Raw genomic sequence first — 25,285 nt, 5'->3', positions numbered from 1 at the left:
ATCTGAAACATGCTAACGCTTTTAAAGATCTGAAACATACTGGTAGCCTAGCCTAGTATCCTAGTACTTGTCTGGTAGCCTAGTATCCTAGTATGCTGGTAGCCTAGTATCCTAGTTCACCGATCAAGAAATTTCTTTTGTTAAAGTTTCTGTCTTAGCTCATGCTAACGCTTTTAAAGATGACCTTGTGGTGGGAGAAATGGAAGAAAGTTGATTGGTCTTTCTTTTTCTTTGGATTGGTTTGTAAGGGCTTGCAATTTTTAAAACGTTTAACATAATATCCTGGAATGTTAACGGTCTTAACGATCCTAATAAACGGTCGAAGTCAAAAAATCTTGTGAAACGGTGGAAGCCTACTATTCTTATGATTCAAGAGACGAAGCTTAGTGCGTGCAACGACCATATTGTGCGTCAATGTTGGGGTGAAACTCCTTGTAGGTGGATTGCACTAAATTCTTATGGAAAATCGGGGGGAATTTTGTTGAAATGGAATTCGGATATGATTGAAGTTGATGACTATCTTGAAGGTATTTTTACTACAAGTATTTCTTGCGGTAATTTGGAGGATAATTTCCGTTGGGCTTTGATTAATGTGTATGGTCCTTGCAATATGAACGAGAAAAAAGTATTTTGTATGGAGCTTGCTACCTTGCATGGTTATTGGGATGTAATGCCTTCGTGTTTTGGTGGAGATTTTAATGAGTTAAGATACATGGTGGAGAGAAGAGGTTGTCGTAGAGTTTCGAACTCAATGAAATTCTTCGATGACCTATGTAATGAGTTGGACCTTGTCGATTTGCCTCTTTCTCGTGCGAAGTACACTTGAAGTAGACCATCTAACAAGAAGAGCAAAATTGATCGTTTTCTATCCTCTTCGAATTGGGAAGATCATTTTCCAAATATCAACTTCAAGCGCCTTGCAAGACCTTTTTCGGATAATGTTCCTATTGAGTTATGCTCTAAGGACTCGAATTGGGGTGCTTGCCCTTTCCGGTTTCAATTAGCTTGGCTTGAAGGAACTAAAATAATTTCTCTAATGAAAGAATGGTAGGAATCTTTTTCTTTTGTAGGCACGGAGGGTGAATGTTTTTCAAAGAAGTTACATGCTTTGAAGGAGAAATTGAAGATGTGGAATCGAGATGTATTTGGGAACATTAATAAGGCTATTGACTCGGCGCTTACCAAGATGAAAGAGTTAGATGAACTAGATGATGAAAGGGGTCTTACCGAAGTTGAAGAAAACATGCTTGTGACGGCTAAAGTAGATTTTGAGGTGGCACATCATCGACAAAACATAATGTTGAGAAAAAAGTCAAGAATTAGATATTCTAGAGATGGCAATCGTAACACTAAACATTTTCACCGAGTGGTGAAAGGTCATAAAGCTTTTAACAACATCCATAACCTTCATATGAATGGGCGGTTGACCGGGAACAAGGAAGTAATTAATATGGGTATTGCAAATCATTTTGAGTTGGCGTTTAAAGAAATTTCAATAACAGTCCTAAAATAAAAAATATGTGTCTAAAGCATATTGATGAGAATGAAAGTAATTGGTTGGAGAGACCTTTTAGTGAAGAAGAAGTTAAGAATGCAATTAAAGATTTGGGAATTGATCTTGCTCCAGGTCCGGATGGATTTCCTATGAAGTTCTTTATTGGTTGTTGGGATTTCCTAAAAGAAGATTTAATGAAGGTTTTCGAAGAATTTCATGACCACAATGTTCTTCATTCGTCTTTGAAAAAAAAAATTATCGCTCTTATCCCTAAGAAGGCGGGTGTGGAGGAAGTAAAATATTTTCGGCCTATTAGTCTTATTGGGAGGTGTACAAAATCATTTAAAAGGTTTTGGCGGAGCGTTTAAAGGTATACCTTCTACTCTAATCTCAACAACTCAATATATTTTTATTAAAGGAAGACAAATTCTTGATGGAGTATTGATAGCAAACGAATGTGTGGATTCTAGACTTCGTCAAAAATTACGGGGGTTGTTGTGCAAGATTGATTTTGAAAAGGCGTTTGCTAATGTGGATTGAAATTTTTTAAATGAAGTCTTCTTCAAAATGGAGTTTGGTGGTGTTTGGAGGGCTTGGATTTGAAATTGTTTAACATTCTCAAAGTTCTCGGTTCTTGTTAATGGATCGTCTTCCGGTTACTTTGGTAGTGAAAAGGGACTTCTTCAAGGAGACCCTCTTTATCCTCTTATTTTTACTATTGTTGGTCAAGTCTTAAGTTGTATGATGATCAAAGCACAAGAACTTGATCAAATCTTGGGTTTTTCGGTCAAGGAGGGTGGAACAAAAATTAATCACTTGCAATTTTCCGATGATACTATCATATTTCTTGATGCTAAGAGAGAACAAGTTGATGCCCTTCGTTACCTACTCCTTTGAAGATAAATTTCTCTAAAAGTAGCTTATTTGGAGTCGCGGTTGAATAGGAAGTTGAAAATTATGCTAACATGCTAGGGTGCAAGTTTGCGAGTTTTCCTAGTTTATACCTTGGACTCCCTTTGGGCCACAAGGTTGGAGGCACTCAAAAATGGAAAAAAAAAACACTTGAAATTTGTGGTAAAAGAGTTACTTCTTGGAACGGAAAAACAATAGCAAGAGGAGGTAAGTTAACTCTCATCAAAAGCGTTTTAGCTAGTCTCCCCATTTATTATCTCTCGATTTTTCTTGCTCCTTGCTCCATAACTAAGAAAATTGATAAAGTTGTGAGAAATTTCTTATGGGATGATGAAAATAGGAAAAGAATTCGCAATATTGGTTGGAAATTGACTTCAAAACCAAAAGAAAAAGGTGGTCTTAGTATAAGAAGAACTAAACAAGTGAACTTGGCTTTGCTAAAAAAATGGTGGTGGCGCTTTGGAGTAGAGAAAGATGCTTTGTGGAGGAAGATCATAGTTGAAAAATTTGGTGAAACGTTTACCGGTTGTGAAACTCTCCAACCCAAAGGACCAAAAGGTGGTAGTTTGTGGTTTAATATCTATAAAGAGCTTGACGATTTCAATAAAGTATTAAATTCAAGATTGGAGCGGGCAAGGAAACACGATCTTGGGAAGACTCTTGGATAGGTGAAGGAAGATTATGTGATATGTTTCCATTGGTATATGAAGCTTCAAGGACAAAGGAGTTATGGTGGCTAGTATGTATGAAGTTGGGGGAGATTGTTTAAGGTGGGGGTTCATGCCTAGGCAAAGATACTCTCAACCCATTTCTATTGAAGTAACAACTATATCAAACCTTCTTTCTTCAAACTCAATTCAAGAAGGTGTTTTGGATAGCCGAGTTTGGGTCGGAAATGTTCATGGTAAATACACGGTTAAGGATGGTATTAGGAGCGATGAAGATGAAGGTGAGCCAAATTTTCCAATTGATGTTGTATGGAGCCGAGAGTATCCTTACAAAATCAACTTTTTTCTTTGGCTTCTTTCACATGATCGGATAATGACGGCGGATAATCTATTAAGAAGAGGTATGAATGTTTCTAGTTTATGTTGTTTTTGTGATGAAGACGATGAAACTAGCTCGCATTTGTTCTATGAATGTTGGAGAACTCGGAGAATTTGGGATTACTTTGTCGAAGGATGTCGTTTTGAATGGACTTACAATTCAAATGTGACTATCAATGTGAAGTCTTGGAAGTTTAATTGGTGTGACGAAAGACTTAGTCAAATTTGGAATAACATTCCGGTTGCAATATGGTGGTGTATATGGAGAGAGAGAAATGCAAGAGTCTTTGATAACAAAAAGAAAACTTTGGTAACCCTTATTAGAAATGTTAAACTTCAAGCCTTCTTTTGGGCCGAATCGAACACAAAAATGTTGGGTCTAATGGCAAATATGGTGATCGCATTATGGGACTCTTTATTCCGGCATTTGTAAACTTGTTTTTTGTTGTTTTGGGTTTGCTGGAATGTTCTTGCCTTTTTTTTATCTCGCTTGTATTTATTGGATTGAGGTACCCCTCTTAAGTACCTCTTTTTCAATGAACTTTCTCTTTGACCGATCAAAAAAAAATATGAAACATAACCGATCCACATTAATCAAGGCTTGCCAACTAGTTAGACATACATATTCAAATCTATAGGTCCAGCCTAGCCAGCCTCTTCATATGTACAAAGGTTTACCAGACATCACAAGAGATTATCAAACTCCATAAGGTTGAAGGGTTTGGTTTTGGATTGGTAGTACTAGTAACCTTGCAGAATTTGGGAACCCGTGTTGGAAATTCGGTCTAATATAGAATCGTTGTACTTCTTCTCAAGTTTATTTTCAAAATCATGTGAAGAAAATATCCAGCACCCCGTTCAGCTTTGTCTTGTTTATCTAGTCTGTTATACGAAGACACAAAATTCAGTGGAAAATGGTTGATTTAAAACAGGTTGGCCAAGACCGTAAGTATATGACAAATGTACTCAAAATCAGTAGGCGGGTAGGTGCCAGTATTATTGGTGTAGGACACAAATATTGTGGTTCTATTTTATGGGAAGACACGACACGAATTATTGGTCCCCTTAATATTTATGCTGACTGCTAGCAAAGCACATCAAATCATGTGGCGAGGTCCACGGCTAGATGATGTTTATCCACTCACAGAGTCGCCGTAAATGCAAAATGTACTCCACTTTTTTACACTAAACTTACATCCTTTGAATCAAACGTCATATATATGCATTTTGTGCAATGTAAAAGTTTATGACTTAGCTGGTTCAACATATATACATCTTAGATTTATGATTCGGATATGAATAAGTTTCACAGCAATGTAGACTTTACTGATTTCATTCAGTATTTATATGTGTCCAGATACAGAAAATATGTAACATACATTGTCAATCCAAATCCTAATAGTCTATCTATATACAAGGAATACAATTAGATTTTTTTTGTTTCTTTTTTTGATAGGTCAAAGAGAAAATTCATCGAAAAAAGAGATACTTAAGAGGAGTACTTCAACCCAATGAATACAAGCGGGAACGAGAAAGCGAAGGACACTTCGACAAAGCCAAAACATCAAACAAACAAGATTACAAAGGCCGGAATAAAGAGTCCCCTAATTCAACTAGCATATTCTCCGTTAGACATAACATCTTTGTGTTTGACTCGGCCCAAAACAACGCTCGTAGTTTAAATTTCTAATGAGTCTTACCAAATTTTTCTTTTTATTTTCAAAGACTTGCATTTCGCTCTCTCCATATGCACCACCATATTGTAATCGGAATGTTATTCCAAATTCGACTAAGTATTTCTTCAGCCCATTTAAACTTCCAAGACTTCACATTTGAGGTCACATTTGAATTATAAGTCCAATCAAAACGACATCATTCAACAAAGTAATCCCAAATTCTCCGGGTTCTCCAACATTCATAGAATAAATGGGAACTAGTTTCGTCGTCTTCCTCACAAAAAAAAAAAAACATAAACTAGAATCATCCATACCCCTTCTTAATAGCCTATCTGCCGTCATTATCCTATCATGAGAAAGAAGCCAAAGAAAAAAATATGATTTTGCAAGAATACTCCTGGATCCATACTAGCTACATCGATTAGTGCTACAATATCGTAATATCGTAACTACAATTAGATTACTTCTACAATATTGTAACTACTTGAGATTCTGCATTGGACTCGTCTATTGTTGTTATCTCAGTTGAGGAATTAGTCTTCTGTGGACCTTCTCGTGTTATTGAACATGCTATTTTGTGACTACAGTTGACTCCATATAACCTGCATTCTAAATGCATGACAAAATTCATGTAGGACTCCCAACTTGTTGTTAGTCTCTCTAATTGATTAACCCTAGAGGTTTTGTAAAAAGGTCAGCAAGCTGAGCTGCGGATGAAATATAAGTGGGTCTGATGAGACCATCCAGAAGTTTTTTGCGAGCAAAATAACAATCAATTTCCATATGTTTTGTTCGTTCATGAAAGACTGGATTTTTAGAGATATGAATAGCATCTTGATTGTCGCAGTAAACATGAATATGCTTCAGAATGGTGGTGCAAAGGTCAGTAAAAAGATAATGCAACCATTGTAGTTTAGATGTAAGCTTGGTGAGAGATCGATATTCTACTTCGGCGGAAGAGAGTGATACCGCTGGTTTTCTCTTAGATTTCCAAGAGATAGAACTATCACCTAACATTGTAATTTATCCGGTCGTTGACCGACGAGTGGTTGAACATCCTTCCCAGTCAGAGTTGGTATAGCCTTCAAGGTACAAAGAGCTAGTGGCAGAAATAAAAATACCATTATTGATAGTACTTTTAAGGTAACGAACAATACAATGTGCAGCATCCAAGTGACCAGAACAAGGATGCTGCATAAATTGACTTAAGTAATTAATAGAATATCTGATGTCAGGATGAGTCACTTGGATAAAGTAGTCAAGGATCAGATAGAGGATCCCATGTAGTGGGTAAAAGTTTAAGGTGTTTTTCCATTGGGGACAGAGAAATATTAACGCCTAAAAGGCCAGTATCATAAACAATGTCAAAAATATATTTTCGTTGACAAAGGAAAATACCTTTAGGAGAACGAGATACCTCTATACTGAGGAAATACTTTAAAGGACCAAAATTCTTAAGTTAAAATTAAGATCCAAGTTTATGATTTAGAGATTGTATAAATGCGTCACTATTACCAGTAATAATAATGTCATTGACATAAACTAAGACGTAAATTAATAATTTTCCTGAATGAAAAGTGAACCGAGAATAGTCACCATAAGATTGAACAAAACCCGAATTAAGTAAGGATGTAGAGAACTTAGCAAACCATTTCCGAGAAGCTTGCTTGAGCCCATATAAGGACTTGTTTAATTTGTAAACACGATTATCTCCCCTTTTCTGAAATCCTGGAAGAAGATTCATGTAGATATCTTCAGGGAGTTTTTCCTGTAAAAAAACATTATTTACGTTGATGGAGAGGCCAATTATTAATGGAAACAATTGATAACAAGACGGAAACAGTGACCAACTTTGCAACGAGACCAAAGGTGTCATTATAATCAATGCCTTCTTGTTGCGTGCAACCTTTAGCAAAAAGGCGTGCTTTATAACGTTCAACCGTTCCATCAGGTTGATATTTCATCTTAGACACCCATTTTCATCCAACCAACAATTTTCCCGGAGGAAGAATAGTGATAGTGAAAGTTTTATTTGCCTGTAGAGAGGCATGTTCTTTTACTATAGCATCGCGCCAAATTGGATTTTCATGGCTTTTGTAATGTTATGTGTCTCATTAGAGTCTCAGACGTAAAGACTGCGGATAAAAAAGCCTGATGTTTTGAATTAAATTGAGAATATGATAAATAGTTAGTGAGAGGATATCGAGAAGTGAAAGTGCATTGTTGTGCTAAGCAAATAAAATCCTTTCAGTGTAAAGGACGATGACGTTCTCGAGTTGACCGTCGTAAATACGGATCGTTATCAACTAGTACTATTATAAGAGAATTATAATTTGAAAGGTCAACATCAGAATTATAGGGGGCTGGAGATATCATACTAGGACTCGGACTAGTAGATGTACTAGAAGAAGAGGATAACGATGTTCCATCCATAGGAGATGGGGCATATGCTAATAGGGGAGTATTAGTACCTTCGGTATGATTTCATGGATTATTGGATGGTGAATTGAGAGTAGAATTTATTGGATCCATAGGTGAGTATTCTGCATAAAAAATGTATGAAAAGACGAGGGTACCCAAATAACCACAATCTTTAAATATCAACCTGTAAGTTCGATACCAAGTGTGATCCTCTATGGAAAATAGTCGAAACAATACGAAAACTTGATATTCACTTGACAATAGTTATGGTACAAGACCTGTTGTCTATAAGATCAAAGTCAAGTGATTAGGATTGACGTACAAGTGTAATTTAATTTATTATAATAAGATAATTATAACGTGGAAGTGAAATAAATGACACAACAAGATTTTTTAACGAGTGTTGATGGTGGTTTTTAGCTTAGGGTTAAAATCGTAAAACCGCACATATGACATGACGTCACTATGACCATTAGCACATTTATTGAATCGATCAACATGCCTACGTAAGAATCACCAAGGTACCTTTTTTTTTATGTGTCATGTTCCACGACAGAACCCTTAACATTGACCGACATCAACCATGCCAAACCCTAATTCTCATGCTACCGCGCCAAGGCATGCCAACCATGCCAGACGCACCACTGTGCCAATGGCAAACCATACCAGCCACATCTCCGCGCCAAGGCATTCCAATCATGCCAGCCGCACCACTGTGCCAATGGCAAACCATGCTAGCCATATCTCCGCGCCAAGGCATGCCAACCATGCCAGCCACACCACTGTGCCAATGGAAAACCATGACAGCCACATCTTCACGCCAAGGCATGCCAACCATGCTAGCCGAACCACTGTGCCAATGACAAACCATCCCAGACGCATCTCCGCATCAAGGCATGCCAACCATGCCAACCGCACCTTTCCTTGGCCCCAACCATGTTATCCGCACCATGCGCCAATGGCATTCCAAACCCTTGGCCCCAGCATGCCAAGCCGTCTGTGCCAAACCCTTGGCCCCACTATGCCAAGTTGTTCGCGCCATTTTCCTTGGACCCACCATGCCAAGCCAACCGCACCTTACCTTGGCCCCAACCATGCTAGCCGCACCATGCGCCAATGGCATGCCAAACCCTTGGCCCCACCATGCCAAGCAAACTGCACCTTGCCTTGGCCCCACCATGCCAAGTCGTCCGTGCCAAACCCTTGGCCCCATTATGCCAAGCCATCCGCGCCATTGGCCTTGGCCCCACCATGCCGGCCTTCCCTATGCGGCTACCAAAACGAAGGTGTGCGACGATCAACGGCTACCCTTCCATACTAGATACAAATCCTAGCCTTCCAAGGTCACCAAACAACGCATGGTAACCTTTGGCCCAAAACCTAATTTTGGCTGCGCCTAAATCATGTCAGGACTCGGCCACGCCCAAACCGTGCACGGCCATTCCTGGATGCCAAAACGAAGGGCCGCGACGATCAACGACATCCCTTCAACCTAAGATGCAAATTTTAGCCGTCTGAGGCCGCCAGCAAACTCGCGGCAACTTTTGGCCCAACGCCAAAACCTAATTTTGGCCGTGCCTAAATCATGTCAGGACTCGGCCATGCCCAGACCGTGCACGACCATTCCTGGATGCCAAAATGAAGGGCCGCGACGATCAACGGCCGCCCTTTCACCTAAGATGCCGCCAGCAAAGGCGCGACAACCTTTGGCCCAATGCCAGAACTCTAGTTTTGGCCGCGCCTAAACTATGCCAGGCTTGGCCACACCCAAACCGTGCACGACCATTCCTGGCTGCCAAAACGAAGGGTCGCGACAATCAACGGCCGCCCTTCCACCTAAGATGCAAATCTTAGCCGTCCAACGCCGCCAGCAAACGTGCGGCAACCTTTGGCCCAACGCCAAAACTCTAGTTTTGGCCGCGCCAAAACTATGACAGGCTTGGCCACGCACAAACCGTGCACGACCATTCCTGGCTGCCAAAACGAAGGGCCGCGACGATCGACGGCCGCCCTTCAACCTAAGATGAAATCTTAGCCGTCCAAGGCCGCAAGCAAATGCTCGGCAACCTTTGGCCCAGCGCCAAAACTCTAGTTTTGGCTGCGCCTAAGCTATACCAGGCTTGGCCATGCCCAAACTGTGCACGGCCATGCCGGCCTTCCTTCATGATGCTGGCTGGAAAAACGAAAGGTTCTAATAATCAACGGCTACCTTCCTCTTAAGATGCAAAATCTCGACCGTTGAAGGTCACCACCGAGCCGGCAAGTCTCCCAAGATCAACTTTCCAGAAAAAAACAACATGCTACATGTTTTCCACGAAAACACTCGAGACATCAACGCATGTCACAAACTGGGGGATGCTCATTGGGTATTAGTTTGGCGATTTACCGCGTGCAGCGTACACTATGCTCGTTATAACAAAGTGTCATAAGGATAAGACGGTTAGTAAATACAGGGAGTAATGGTGAAACGCTTTCTTTTATGGGACATCAATTCCAAGCGTTATCGGTTACCACCTCCTCTCATTTACTCACCCTTTTTGCATTTCTTAATGAGACCAGAGTATGTTTCACTTCGCATTGTATAAATAGGCATTACCTATTTCCACCGAACAACAAGTTCGGGTCAGGAGCATACAACACTTAGAAAATGTTTGCTAGCTTTCCCATCTGTTAGCTTCCCACTTTATGATACAAGTCACAAAAACAACTACTCTTTGTGACCGGATTTGTCCAGAATCAACTATTCTTGTCTCAACACTCTCTTCGCTTCCCTCCCCAAAACCAACCCTTCTCCTCCTCTTTGTGACCGAAGCAAGTATGGACCGACCATTTCTTGGTTTAGGCCGGATTTGTACATATTGATCTCTCGAATCTAAAGTACTCCCTTGCAGTACATTGTTTAAGGTTTAGACTCGTTTCTCACCCACACACCCGAAATCAGCAGAAACCGTTTTCACCCTCAAACAATTGGCGACCACAGTGGGAGATTGATCTTTCGGTTACAATGTCAATTTTCAATCCTCGATCTCATATTTCGGCCCAGACATCAGAACGATAAAATTAAATGATCTACTCAGGGATCAACGACTCAGCTACCAGACGGCCCGATTTCCAGTCGTGACACAACAAGGGACGACTGGGGACTTATGAGGGGTTAGAAGCGAACGATCCGCTCAGGGATCAACGACTCATCTACCAGACGGCCCGATTACCAGTCGTGACACAGCAAGGTACGACTGGGGACTTCCGAGGGGTTAGAAGCGAACGATCCTCCCAGGGATCGACGGCTTAGTTATCAGACGGCCTGATTACCAGTCATGGCACGACAAGGGATGAATGGGGACTTTCCACAGTCACGGCGGTGCTTCCCGCAAAACTCGGTCTTACACCCGGGAGATTCCTTTTCATTAGGAGATCCGAAAAACTGAGTAAGTATTGCTAGACAAAATACATGGTCTACTACTTCAAATCTTCAGAGGGGAGATAAAAAACCGATAGGCATATTTTTCCCGTGTTTCATGCTTTCTACTATCGCACAACATTCACAATTCCATGACTTCCCTGGGGTACTCATGCCACTTATATTCATAACCAAAAACATCATTATTCTAAAACAGTTCATTCCAAATAATAATCCAAAACCCTCAGGGGTAATACTTGTCTATCAACCCAAAAATCTAAAAAATCAAAACCATAAACTAGGCGTTTCATTTGCCTTTCAAAAAAAAAACAACCTAAAATAAGAAGTTCGGAAGACAGAAATGCATTCAAGGAATTTTTTTCAAAAACGGCTTGCTCTTCTTAGAGAAATCCTCCTTCGTGCTTTGGAGAGCCGCCCGTTTCAACTTCAGCTTCCAGGACAACTTTTCGATTTCCATTTCCTGTTGTTTGACCGTATCCGCAGAAGGACCTTCGACTGTTTCGGCCAGCAACTTTTCAACCTCAGAGAAGGCTTCGACGAACCAAGTAGCATTGAATTCAAAGTCTACGCACATGTCACGATGGAACCTCCAGCTTGAGATTACATCCTCAGAAATAGTACAGCCAGTCACTTTACACATGTCGTCAATTGAAGACAAAGCTTCCTTCACACGCTTAACCAACTCAAATCGAATAGTAATTCTCTTGGTCGTGGCGATATGTCTGTAGCTTTCCCATATCTTAGTGTATAGTGCCACATGCTTGGATGGAACGCTAAATCCCCCGATCAACACATGATCTAGATGAAGAACCAGGTATGGAGGATTTAAGGTGGCGCCCGCATCAGCGACCGACAAGGGATTCCTAACGACAATTGCGCCAGCATTCACGGGAGTGATCACCATTTTCTGAGTCGCAACAACACTTTCATCTTGATCGACCTTTATTTCAAGGTCATCAGGTGCGGAGGCCACGATTGGTGACAAAGTTGTACCTCCACCAGTCTTCGTCTCAGATTCATCTTCAGAAACGAATTCCCCCTATGATATCACAGATTAGATACCTTCCAAAAAGAAGAGAGAAAGAAAGAAGAATGAAAAACATGTAGAAGACTCACTGATTCACTTTCAGACTGACCAGAAGAAGATTCAGCACTACTTTTGGAAGAACTATTCTCGTCGTCACTAGACTCCGAACTTTCTTCCTTCTCGGGTTCCCCTTCACCACAGACAGGTTCAGCATTGCCACTCCCCGTCTCAAGAAACATCGTTTTCTGACTACTTGTAAGTTTGGTAAAGGTTTCACGCTGCTGAGACCCTGGGCAAGGCACAAAGACAGACGCTTAGAAAAGAGACGAGGATATACGCAATCCAACTGAAATCAAAGAGAAAATCGTACATACTCGCATATTAGAAGAACTGAAAGTCGGAAGAGCTGTCGAATCCGAATGGAAACCATCTGCACAGCTTTTATACCTTCGCTTGGGGATTATCCGCGTCCGGGCTGACGGATTTTGTTTTGGTTGAAGAAGGATCCCTCAGCAGCGGATGCTTCACTAAAATCGCAGCGGAAGGCTTACCACGGGTATTCTCCACTACAGCTTTCACAAATTTCTGGATGACAAGGAACTCACTCTGCCAGAATGTGTTATACTTGGAGGTAGTCGAAGGATTTCTTTCCGAAAACAAGAAAGGGATACTTTTATCCGGCGTGAGAACACTAGCATCGAGAACGGCTGGTGACGAGTCCTCTGGAGCTACCGGCTGACGAACAAGAGGGACCCCTTGGTCGAAACCCGTATACCGAGCTGCCCGGTAATATTGTAAGAGACTGCCTGACACGAGCCTCGAAAGAAACACGGTATATAACCAGACGTACAACTTCGCATGAATATAACCTCTCCGACACCCATATTCCTTTCGTCAAAGAGAAAAGACATGTTTGGAGCGGAAGAAAAAGTGTTGATCTGAACTATGGATGTACACACCGTGGACCACAGACGAAAGTTGAACGCGTATGAATTGTCAAGGAAATCAACCATGTTTGAACCAGCTCTTGGGCGCCTATTCTACCAGCGAAGTATCCTCGAACCACCACAAGACTCGGGAAGTAAAGCCAACGGTTTAGGAGTGTATCTCTCGAAATGCTCCCATAGCCATGCCTGCAGGAAAGCGGCATGAACATACGAATCCACTTTCATGTAACCATTTGAAGCGCGCATGTCCGTAACCAGATGATCCGTGTGTACAGAGAACCGAGAAACAGGCCTCCAATAGGGAGAACGACTCCTTTCGCTAATCTTATAGCAAATTTGTTAAGTTCTGGCCTTATCTCCTTCTTACCAGAGCCATCATCGAAAATATCTCTAGATAACCAAAGAGCCAAGAATGCCGCGACGTGAAGCATACTATTGTTTTGATCTGGTGCCAACTCATCAGGAAACCATTGAGTCACTCACCAGATGTAGAAACACTTTGTGTCGTTCTCTTTCCGAAGGAACCCTTTCGATTTTGCAACCAGGGAGGCACGCATTTCTTCTTCATCATCTGACAACTTGATGTTGAGGTTTCCTGTTATGGGACGATTCAGCAGAACGACCGCACTTTCTAAGGAGATAGTCATTTCGCCCCACCTGCATATGGCCGTGTGAGTATATGGACACCATCTGGAGATAAAAGCGACTAAACCCGGGATATATTTCCTAATTTGAAGCGATGCAGAAGCCGCGACATCATCAATGATTTGCGCCTTGGTCAAGCTAGCTCTTGCGCAGTCTTGACTTATCATGAATTGCATCCATTTATCAAAGGAACGCAATGGACTAACGGATATTTTGAAGTCAACAAGAGAGGCGGAATACTCTTTCCTTTGAAGACAAAAGCGTATTACGTTCCCTGGTGGAACCGACCGATCTCCTCCCTCACTCTCGGACCGGCCAGAAGAATCGACACATGCTTAGGATGATTTCTCCTGGCAGAAAATATGATGAAAAATTCATCAGCCACGTTTGGCTTAGAATTGCTAACGTCCTTTGGTACGGTAGTACTTCCCTCAAGTGACATCCTAACAAAATTTTCTTACGCCGCTTTCGCTATCAAAGGGACTATACTGAAAAAACAAAACGAAGAGAAGTTACTACGAAAGTACATAGAAGCTATTTTATCAACCACAGAGGATCCATTCTGGACACAAGCCAATTTGCCGCAAAGTCATGACGCGCATAGGAAAAGAAATAGGGACTGGCAGACCCTGTGTCGCCGCGGAAAACACGCCTCACGCCAAAGCCGTACCCTACAACAAGAAGTACGCACACGGCCAAGAAAGCGCACCCCACCACGGAAACCATGCACACGGCCAAACCAAGGAAAATGGGGAAATCCTAAGAACTAGGTTTTCGTAGGGAAGGAAACGGGTGGCAGCCACCTACTCGTGTTTACCTACTTTGCACAATAATTGAGGTGGCCAACATTACTACGATATTCACGCCAAAATATTACTACAAATTCATGGAAGGTATATCTGCGGCTAGGATTCATACCAACACAGAAGAACAATATTTCTACAAGTTCATGAAAGGCACGCCTACGGCTAGGGTTTGCACCAACACAAGAAAAAAAGAAAAATACATTGAAGTGGAAACGCTTGAAGACATACTTGGGATACGCTTGCTCACTTTATTACTACCACGCGGCCAGAACGAAAGAACAAAGGTGTGAAAGGGAGAGGCCATCCCCCTTTTATAGGCGTGATACTTTGGAGTTTGAATAAAGAAAGGACTTCCTATTTGAGTCAAGTAAGGAAAAGAGGCAATCGGGCCCAGCGAAGACAAACCACCACCGTGCCAAGCCGTCCGCGTCATGCCTTGCCTCGCCAAAACCGCGCCATGCCATGCCCCATCGTGCCGCGCCATGCATTGCCTCATTGAGCTGTCGCCCAAGCCCAAGCCAACGCCAAGTATATATTAACGGCTCCATTCCAAGACGCACAACACCTACGGCTCTCATTCCAAGCCGAGAAACGCCAAAAACTCGCCAAGACAGCGTCTCAGTATTCCCTAACCCTACTAAGATGACGCATGACCAGACTAAGCCGACGATATTCATCTCACCACTCCACGGTCTTCACCACCAATACAATTTACGCAAGGCCGCCAACACGGGAAGCACAAACTCTCTTTGCCTCTCGAAAAAGGTTATTCGGACCTTCCTGACCATCTTTTCACGACTTGTTGTTTCGATTTTTGTCCTAGACTGTCATTATCTTATGCTTACCTCACAACGATGTTCCCGTTCCGAGATAAGCAGGGGACTTAATGTTGATGGTGGTTTTTATCTTAGGGTTAAAAGCATAAAACCGTGCATCTGACATGACGTCACTATGACCATTAGCACATTTATTGAATCGATCATCATGTCTACGTAAGAATTACCAGGGTACCTTTTTTTATGTGTCATATTCCAGGGAAGAACCCTTAACATTTACCGACATCAACTATGCCAAACCCTAATTCTCATGCTACCACGCCAAGGCGTGCCAACCATGCCAGCCGCACCACTGTGCCAACGGCAAACCATTCTAGCCACATCTCCGCGCCAAGGCATGCCAACCATGCCAGCCGCACAACTGTTGCCATTGGCAAATTGTGCCAATGGCAAACCATGCCAGCCAAATCTCCATGTCAAGGCATGCCAACCATGCCAGCCGCACCACTGTACCAATGAGAAACCATGCCAGCCACATCTCCGCGCCAAGGCATGCCAACCATGCCACCCGCACGACTGTGACAATGGAAAACATGCCAGCCACATCTCCGCGCCAAGGCATGCTAATCATGCCAGACGCATCACTGTGCCAATGACAAACCATACCAGTCACATCTCCACGCCAAGGCATGCCAACCGCACCTTGTATTGGCCCCATCCATGCTAGCCGCACCATGCGCCAATGGCTTGCCAAAACCTTGGCCCCACCATGCCAAGCCGTCCGTGCCAAACCCTTGGCCCCACTATGCCAAGCCGTCCTCGCCATTTGCCTTGGACCCGCCATGCCAAGCCAACCGCACCTTACCTTGACCCCAACCATGCTAGCCGCACCATGCGCCAATGGCATGCCAAACCTTTGGCCCCACCATGCCAAGACAATCGCACCTTTCCTTGACTCCACCATGCCAAGCCGTCAGTGCCAAACCCTTGGCCCCACTATGCCAAGCCATCCCCGTCATTGGCCTTGGCCCCACCATGTCGGCCTTCCCTATGCGGCTACCAAAATGAAGGCGTGCGACGATCAATGGCCACCCTTCCATCCTAGATACAAATCCTAGCCGTCCAATGTCACCAAACAACGCATGGTTTGGCCCAGAACCCTAGTTTTGGCCGCACCTAAATCATGTCAGGACTCGGCCATGCCCAAACCGTGCACGGCCATTCCTGGCTGCCAAAACGAAGGGTCGCGACGATCAGCGACCGCCCTTCCACCTAAGATGCAAATCTTAGCCGTCCAAGGCCGCCAGCAAACGCGTGGCAACCTTTGGCCCAACGCCAAAACCTAATTTTGGCCACGCCTAAATCATGCCAGGACTCGGCCACGCCCAAACCGTGCACGACCATTCATGGATGCCAAAACGAAGGCTCGCGACGATCAAGGGCCACCCTTCCACCTAAGATGCAAATCTTAGCCTTCCAAGGCCGCCAGCAAACGCGCAGCAACCTTTGGCCCAACGCCAGAACTCTAGTTTTGTCCGCGCCTAAACTATGTCAGGCTTGGCCACATCCAAACCGTGCACGACCATTCCTGGCTTCCAAAACGAAGGGCCGCGACGATCAACGTCCTCCCTTCCACCTAAGATGAAAATCTTAGTCGTCCAAGGCTGCCAGCAAACGCGCGACAACCTTTGGCCCAACGCCAAAACTCTAGTTTTGGCCGCGCCTAAACTATGCTAGGCTTGGCCACGCCCAAACCGTGCACGACCGTTCCTCCCTGCCAAAATGAAGGGCCGCGACGATCTACGGCCGCCTTTCCACCTAAGATGAAAATCTTAGCCGTCCAAGGCCGCTAGAAAACGCGCAGCAACCTTTGGCCTAACGCCAAAACTCTAGTTTCGGCCGCGCCTAAGATATGTCAGGCTTGGCCACGCCCAAACCGTGCACGTCCATGCCGGTCTTCCTTCATGAAAGAAAGGTTGCAATAATCAACGGCTACCTTCCTCTTAAGATGCAAAATCTCGACCGTTGAAGGTCATCACCGAGCCGGCAAGTCTCCCAAGCTCAACTTTCCAAACAACAACAACATGCTAAATGTTTTCCACGAAAAAACTCGAGACATCAACACATGTCACAAACTGGGGGATGCTCATTGGGTATTGGTTTGGCGGTTTAAAGTGTGCAGCGTACACTACGCTCGTTATAAGAAAGTGTCATAAAGATGAGAGGGTTAGTAAATACAGGGAGTAACGTTGAAACGCTTTCTTTTATGCGACATCAATTCCAAGTGGTACCGGTTACCACCTCCTCCCATTTACTCACCCGTTTTCCATTTCTTATTGAGACCAGAGTACGTTTTACTTCAACTTGTATAAATAGGAATTACTTATTTCCATCGAATAACAAGTTCGGGTCAGGAGCATACAACACTCAGAAAACGTTTGCTAGCTTTCCCATCTGTTATCTTCCCACTTTCTGATACAAGTCACAAAAACAACTACTCTTCCAGAATCAACTATTCTGGTCTCAACACTCTCTTCGCTTTCCTCCCCAAAACCAACCCTTATCCTGCTCTTTGTGCCCGAAGCAAGTCTGGAACGGCCATTTCTTGGTTTAGTCCGGATTGGTACAGATTTATCTCTCGAATCTAAAGTACTCCCTTGCAGTACATTATTTAGGGTTTAGACTCGTTTCTCACCCACACCCCCGAAATTACCGAAATCAGCAGAAACCGTTTTCACCCTCAAACAACGAGGAACCTGCAAATGAAGAAAAAACCCGGGACCTAATCTAGTTTTGAATACACTCAAAAGTATACAAAGAAAAAAAATCCAACTTCGTATAGTTGAGACCAAGTAAACTACCTCTAGTTACTTAGATTCCTCAGTATCCCTGCGTCTTCGACCTTTTGGTGACGCACGTGAGTCTTAAGACATAAACTATTATCTCAAGTTGCTTTGATCGTATTCCAAACACAAAAGGAATAAAAATGTTTGGCAACCACTTCGATAACCTTTGGTAAAAGATGTCTTGAGTTGTTGACAAAGTCTCTTATGTTTAATCTAATAAACTCCTTTGTCGGGTAAGATCAATCTGAATCAATAACTTAATTAGAATCAGATTCACTATTATTATATTTGGATATTAAAGAATACCACCAAATGATAGTTGGCGATCAATACGACTTTCTGATTTGATAAGAATAATCTAATTCGGATCCAATCCAATCAAGATTTGTGTACAATATTCACAAGATACGAAAACTAATAAGAAAAGATCTTCTTGTCTTCAAATCTTAAAACCTGCACAACACAAACTTGAATCCTCTTGTGACAATCACACACAGAATGAAGTCTGTTAAAAATGGATTATCATGAGAAGATGTCTTTAGATATAACAACAGTTGTGAAGTTCATGTCAATGCTTTTATAAAGTTTGAGTAACTCTTATGTCAGAAGAGAATTCTCTCAAGAATAATAAAACTAAGTGCAATCAAAGTTTCAACAAACGTTAGTCAATCAAATCAATAATCGAAAACTAAAATAACAGTGCAATTATCTAGTTTCCCACCAACGGTAATCGTAGAGCTTCTTGATCCCACAGAAGTCTTTAAACGAGCGGTGGTAAGAGATTTCGCCCAATTAGGCTACTTTACTCTCCGGATAGGCGGATCCACCAGAAACAACACGAATGAAGTTTGTCTGGCTCTTAGGATTGTTTGGAAGAAACTCAAACTCAAGTATTTGTAGACCATTGATGCTTGGACCACAAGGAGATTCAAAAATTGAAAATATTCTCAAGATATGCATTGAAGTGCCTAATTTCGGTTTTCATATTTCCAATAAATGTCAAACAATATTTTCCATAATCTCTCTTAGAAAATTTCTATTATTAGTTTAGCACATTGATTAATATATATTTATATCGAAAATCATAATTAAATGATTTTCAATATTTTGGTTTGGGATCAGCTTGAGCATTAAGGAATATTTTTGAACTATTAATGATAAGAGTTATGCACATGTTCAAATAACGTAAGCATTTAGAAGTTTCTTATCTTAGCAAACCCTAATTCCGAGTTCAAACCTGTGAATATTAGAAACCCGGTTTTGCTCTTGGGACCAGTTATATCATGATTCCCAATGTAAGTTGTGACTGATAGACACATATTTATTTCTTCATTAATCACCATAATATATATAGCTGGTGCTTTTTTTTTTGCACTAATTTTGGATTTATTATGTTTTTGTAGGTAATTGAATAAAATGGGCTCCGACAATGAAAATGGCTAAAACTGGATGTGTGAACAGTAAATATGGGCGTAACGGATACTTACATGGGATAATGGTAAACTGGTATTACCAAGGATATTAATGGGGTACCAGATTAGGTGAGGGTGTACCAATCCAAGGCAAAACCTGTATTGTCTTATATGAAAATATGTTTTGTCTTACCTTAGTTTTGGTACACTCCCACCTAATCTGGTACCCCTGTTCGCAATCTTGATTCAAACGCTGTAAGTTTGGTGTAAAAAGAGTGGAGTGTGTATATCTTGCATTTTCGGTGACTGTGACTGGATAAAGATTCATCTGAACCTAGCCCTCGCCAAATGATTTAATCCACTGCTAGCAGCCAGCATCAATTTTAAGGGGACCAATAGTTTGTGTCGTGTCCTCCCATAAAATAAAATGCCAAATCTAAGTCCTACACCAATAATACCGGCACCTACATATGTTAATTACAATTGTATACTTATGGTTTTGGCCCACACCAAGGCAAGGACAAGAAATATTTGTTATCGGACGAAATTGGGTATACCCACATTAATTAAGATAATACTTAATAAGACAAAATTTTATAGAGACTAGAATAGACAACTCACATTTAAAACGAGTATTAACCACAAAGCAAAGGAACCACACCCATCCTACTATTTATTTTGGCTTCTCTTAAATATAACATATACATTTATTAATCATAACCCAAAAAACTTAAAGTGAAAATAAGAAACTAAACAAGTCTTGATACTTTTACTAAAAATTCAACTTAAAATCTCATTATGGCTCAAAATCAAAATAAACCTTAACTTGTTTTAACTATACTTAAAACTAATTGTAACGGTTCTTTTTGAAGTCTCACAAATTTACCATTCAATTATAAGCCCTAAATCTTTGTAGTCTAGACCTATAAGTAGCTTTTCAAATACGTACTGAAGACGGAAAGAGAAATGATATTATGAATTATGCAAGGTATAGCCCTAAATCGATTAACGTCCCTCAGTTGCTAATGCTGTTATCCTTTTGCTGCTATCACCAATTGTTGTTGAACTATCAGTGTAAGATAGTAGTTCAGCTGATTCCAACAAGAGCATGTGTTCTTCTTTGGTTGTACGCATCGTTTCCTCGGCATCCAAGATGCCAGGGTAACTCGAAGAAATCATCAACAATCCGTGTAAGACCATTGCTACTTCTTTCATTGTAGGTCGATTCTCTCCTTTCATTCTTAAGCATTTTTGTGCAAGTTCAGCCATTTGTTGGATTTGTTGGTGCTCATGCACACTACTGACTCGTTCATTATCATTTTGTACCAAACTGCTATCAAGAATCGCAAACAACCTGTTGGTTTTCATAGAAGAAAGGAAGTAATTTGCCAGATTTCTGTCTTCTTCAGGTCTGTCGAGAGAAAATATTGCTTTTCCTGTTAGCAATTCCACCAGAAGAACGCCGAAGCTATAAACATCGCTTTTCTCTGTTAATTGGCTTGATTGCATGTATTCTGGATCTAAGTACCCAATTGTACCTTGAACTATTGTGCTTAACTGAGCTTCATCAGTAGGATTCAACCTCGAAGCACCGAAATCTGAAACTTTTGCTCTGTAATCATCATCTAGAAGTACATTACTTGACTTGATGTCTCTGTGGATTATGGGTATGGAAGCTTCAGCGTGCAAGTAGGCTAATGAACCTGCAACTTCCGAGGCTATCCTTAAACGACTTTCCCATGAAAGAAAAGCAGGCCTCCCTTGGTTGTCAGGATGTTCATGTAAATGCTGGTAAAGAGTCCCATTACCAACATATTCATAAACTAGTAAAGGAACCTCGCTCTCGAGACAACAACCCAAGAGCTGTACCACATTTTTGTGATTGATTTGTGATAGAACAGCAATCTCGTTTATGAATTGCTCATTTTGATCCATATTGACTATTTTTGTCTTCTTAATAGCAACTACGTTTCCATTCGATAAAGTTCCTTTATAAACCGTGCCAAACCCTCCTCGTCCAAGAATTTGAGTGTCATGATAGTTGTTAGTTGCTTTGCTTAGCTCCTTCTCGGTGTATATTGTAGCAATTGATCGGTGCTTTTTTTCTCCTTTGCCCATTTTACTTCCCTTTCTACTGTTCTCCATATCTTCTTCCCGTTCATCAAGGAGCCGATTCAAAATCAGCCCACCATTTTGCTTAAAGAATTCCTCCCTGACTTTCATGTGCTTTCTTTTCCTATGTACCCAATACAACCCGAAGCCAATCACAAGTAGAAGAGATAAGCTTAGGCTTGCCCCTGCATGCAATAAAAAAATTAAATGAACTTTAAAAATAAATATTTGAAAAATTCTAAGGCTTAATTATTTTGGATTATCTTTTTACAGTTTGATATATATATTTGTCGGGGACCTAATCAACCATATCAACTGGCTGGGTTTTTTAATGATGCAGAAATGAATAGAGTATTCGTGCGTATGTGTGTCGTGAAAGAATCAACCCCGCCAAAATAACTCTATCAGTGGGGCTGCATCGGCTGGGTTTTTGGGCTGACAAAACGAAGAAATAGGGGCATGAAGTAGTAAAGTACATAACCCCAAATCTAACTATCTTTAATACTTGCTAATGCATCCTTGACTTAATTTAATAGTTGCTAATGTATCATTGACTTAATTAATGCTAATTATGATGATTAACTAAACTAACTACAGATAAATCATTCAATTAACTTTTTGAGAATCAAAATTTTTGTTTTCTTTTTTCTTTGATTTTGAAAAAGGAGAAGGAGTAAGCAAGTGGTGAATATTATCGGGAGTTTTTGTTAGTAATGGTTTACTGATTGAGATGGTAAAATCACTACCAAAAGAAAAGAAAAAAAATCAAAATTCTGTTTTTTTTTTTCTTTTTCTTTTTTTCATCACCTCCAAATATTAATGCAATCTGATTTTGAGATGTCATATCTTCTAAATTACTTACCGAGAACAATCTCGTTAAATATTCTCCGACTCTGAATAGGAGAGCATTGATTTCTGATTTCTTTGTATCCCTTGTCGCAAAAGCATTTGTAGGTCCCTTCCTTATTTTTGCATTTACTTCCCAGTCCCATACTAGTACAGTTATTTATCCCACTGCATTCATCAATATCTATCCCACAAAAGGAAATCGAGAAGAGTCGATATATAACGGTGAGCTCAGATAAAATTTCAAAACTAATTAAATCTCAGTGGTAATAGTAATCGCCGATCAAAAGAAAGAAAAATTGTAATCAGTAAATATTACCTTGGCAATGACCACCGGTACTCGTGTTGAGATAAGGGTTCCCTTCGTAGCCTGTTTTACAACTACAGCGATAACCTTTGGCTTCATTATTTCCTTTCACGCAGTCAGTGTTAGGTCCACATGCATACCTTGCTGGGTTTCTTTGAGCTTCCTCGCATGTTTTGGTACTTATAATCCAATCGATCACTGCCGGAACCCTCATCCTCCCATGATTTCGGAAATTTTCGAGGTATGACGAAGAAAAGTTGAATGAATTTTTTTCCGTTAAAAAAGCATAACTACATGGATTGAAATCCAAATTCCTACGAGATGTAGATATGCTTTTAATTTCCACCGCATATGTCTTAAGGCCAGCTGGAATAGAAGCCTCACAACAACCAATACCATTGCAAGTCCCATTAGTAGTATCTCCTACATCATTACAGTATGTCAAACATCCTGTACCAACCGGTGCGTTAGAACCTGCCGTTCCTAAATATGCCAAGGTGTCGCAACCAATAGCTATGAACTTGTTTTTGGTATTAGAGAAGGTAAACCTTCCTAAATGGGCTGACGTATCTTTATTTTTTTTGAAATTGTCGGCCAATTGTTTGCTCTTATCTGAACAATCTCTAGCTATGCGGAGTAAGGCTGTCATCTCTCCATCAGGTATTGATATGTTTGAGATCTTAATGTTGCTGCCTTGCACTGGAAATCTGGTGGAATAAGGGAGACTGTCGTTGCATTTCAGTTCGAACCTACGCTTAATAAAACAACCATCTCCGATGCCGAATGGGTAGGGTATGCTAACATTCCCACACTTATCTTGGCAGCCAGGCTTGGTAATTACTCTGGAAGCAGTGATTGGTGTTTCTGTAGTAGATGCTAATTGCAGACACAGTAACACGAGTAGACACTGAAAATTAAGGAGAATATGTAAAGCCATGATTGAGCAGCTAGTATTTTCTCTTTATGAATTGTTTTCGAGGGAGAAGGAGTTTATCAATTGTGATAGATACCAGATACGATACTGCCATTTATAATATACTTAGTTACATGCTAGCGGGTCCGCCAAAGACTTCGCCAAGACTTATATCTTTAACATTTCGCTAGGTTTGTCCCCCTGCTAGGCACCGGTCATTTTTATGTATTTTAATCATATTTCTGATTTGGTGTGAGCGGGGCTTCGCCTTGTCCTGTGACAATGCATTTTTTATTGGGGATGTGCGGAGTTTCATCCCACCCCGTGGCGATGCATTTTTGTGGCGGGCGAATGTTAGGTGGAAAAAAGATATGAAATTTATTTATTTTTTCAGAAATTGGGTCAATTGTCTAAATATTTTTAATACGTGGTTCTAATGGACGAATAAAAATTAATATGGGTGAAATGGACACCAAAAAAATAGTAAGAATGAAACTGGATTCATCCTGGCTTAAACTTAATAAATAACGAAGATGAAAATGAATGCATCCTGATGTAAATTAAAAATATGAAAAAGTATTTTGAAATGGGTAGGATGAAACTGTTTACATTCTTGTCCATTTAAACAGTATCAAATTTTACATGTCTTTTTCACCTAAGAATTATTGATTTTGGTCTATTTAACCAATTTTGTGTATTTTTTTCCTTTTAGTTTAACATAAAATATGTATAAAATATATGTTATTCTTTTTCCTTTGATATTAATTTGGAAAAAAGAGTCATAATATATCATATATTCAGATTTCCAAATTGAGTTTGGACTTCCACAAAATTATAAACACAATAGGTTAAGTTTTCCTTTTCCGTGGTTTGACGGAAGTAGACGTTGTTACTAACATACAGTTAAGTATTTGGTATAAAAACGGGGTAAGGAGATTAAAACTCTGATAGAAGTGTTGTCCACCTTCCTTTTTGTTGACGACGTTACTAACAAATGGTTAAATACTTGATGTAAAAATAGTGTAACCCATTTTTTAATATTCCGACCAATAAAGTTATGTCTAGTGTCCTCATCATAGCTTCTACATTAGAAAAGGCTTATTTCGACCACTAGGAAGCGAGGATTTCATCACCGTACAACGTGAGAGCTTATTCTGTAAGGCCTTCGAGGAGGAAGATGTTTTCCACGAAATCATTGATAATTTCCAATATAGTTCATTACCCCTCTCTATCTGTGTGAGGGGAAGAGTGATAAGGCGAGAGTGATCATCTACGAAGTTGTTGGAATTTTTGTTTTGCAAGAAATGGTAAATAGAAACATAAATAAGCAAGAACGATTTTTTTGGGGACCATGGTGTTTTTGGGGGGCCATGGTTCTATTTTTTGTAAGACATTTAGAAGTAAATTTAGGTCACCCCTAATCTAGATATTTATATTAATACCTAAACTACCCTCCTGATTAATTTTGGGTAATGATTAGTGAAATCATTAGTGAAATGATTAAGCTAAAGAAGTAGAATTATTGAGAGAGTAAAGTTAGAGAAGATGAAGAAGAAAAACATGGAAAATAATTTTTTTTTGAGTTCACTAATCTTGAGTATTCAAGTGATGATTCAATTGATGATAGCACATCTGAATCTTCATCTCCTTCCTCTCTTAAAGTATTTGTTAATCTTC

The 25,285-nt window shown here is 40.8% G+C and overlaps 2 protein-coding genes across 2 annotated transcripts; one reads left to right on the top strand and one right to left on the bottom strand.

Annotated features, from left to right (window-relative positions):
- Positions 1–3,136: 3,136 nt before the first annotated feature.
- LOC113360789 lies at positions 3,137–3,886 on the top strand. The gene has a single exon (XM_026604252.1). The coding sequence runs from the start codon at positions 3,137–3,139 to the stop codon at positions 3,884–3,886; it is 750 nt and encodes a 249-aa protein (XP_026460037.1).
- Positions 3,887–20,065: 16,179 nt separating this feature from the next.
- Positions 20,066–23,681, bottom strand: LOC113358859 (wall-associated receptor kinase 2-like). The gene is made up of 3 exons (XM_026602582.1): positions 22,708–23,681; positions 22,405–22,572; positions 20,066–21,727 (listed from the first exon to the last, which is right to left on the bottom strand). Exons 1-3 carry the CDS (start codon positions 23,630–23,632, stop codon positions 20,436–20,438), a joined length of 2,385 nt encoding a protein of 794 aa, XP_026458367.1. The 5' UTR covers positions 23,633–23,681; the 3' UTR covers positions 20,066–20,435.
- Between the last annotated feature and the right edge of the window lie 1,604 nt (positions 23,682–25,285).

Source organism: Papaver somniferum, chromosome 3 (genome assembly GCF_003573695.1).
Source record: "Papaver somniferum cultivar HN1 chromosome 3, ASM357369v1, whole genome shotgun sequence".
NCBI classification, from domain to species: Eukaryota; Viridiplantae; Streptophyta; class Magnoliopsida; order Ranunculales; family Papaveraceae; genus Papaver; species Papaver somniferum.
The sequence above is the reverse complement of the archived record's forward strand: the minus strand, read 5'-3'. Positions and strand labels throughout refer to the sequence as shown.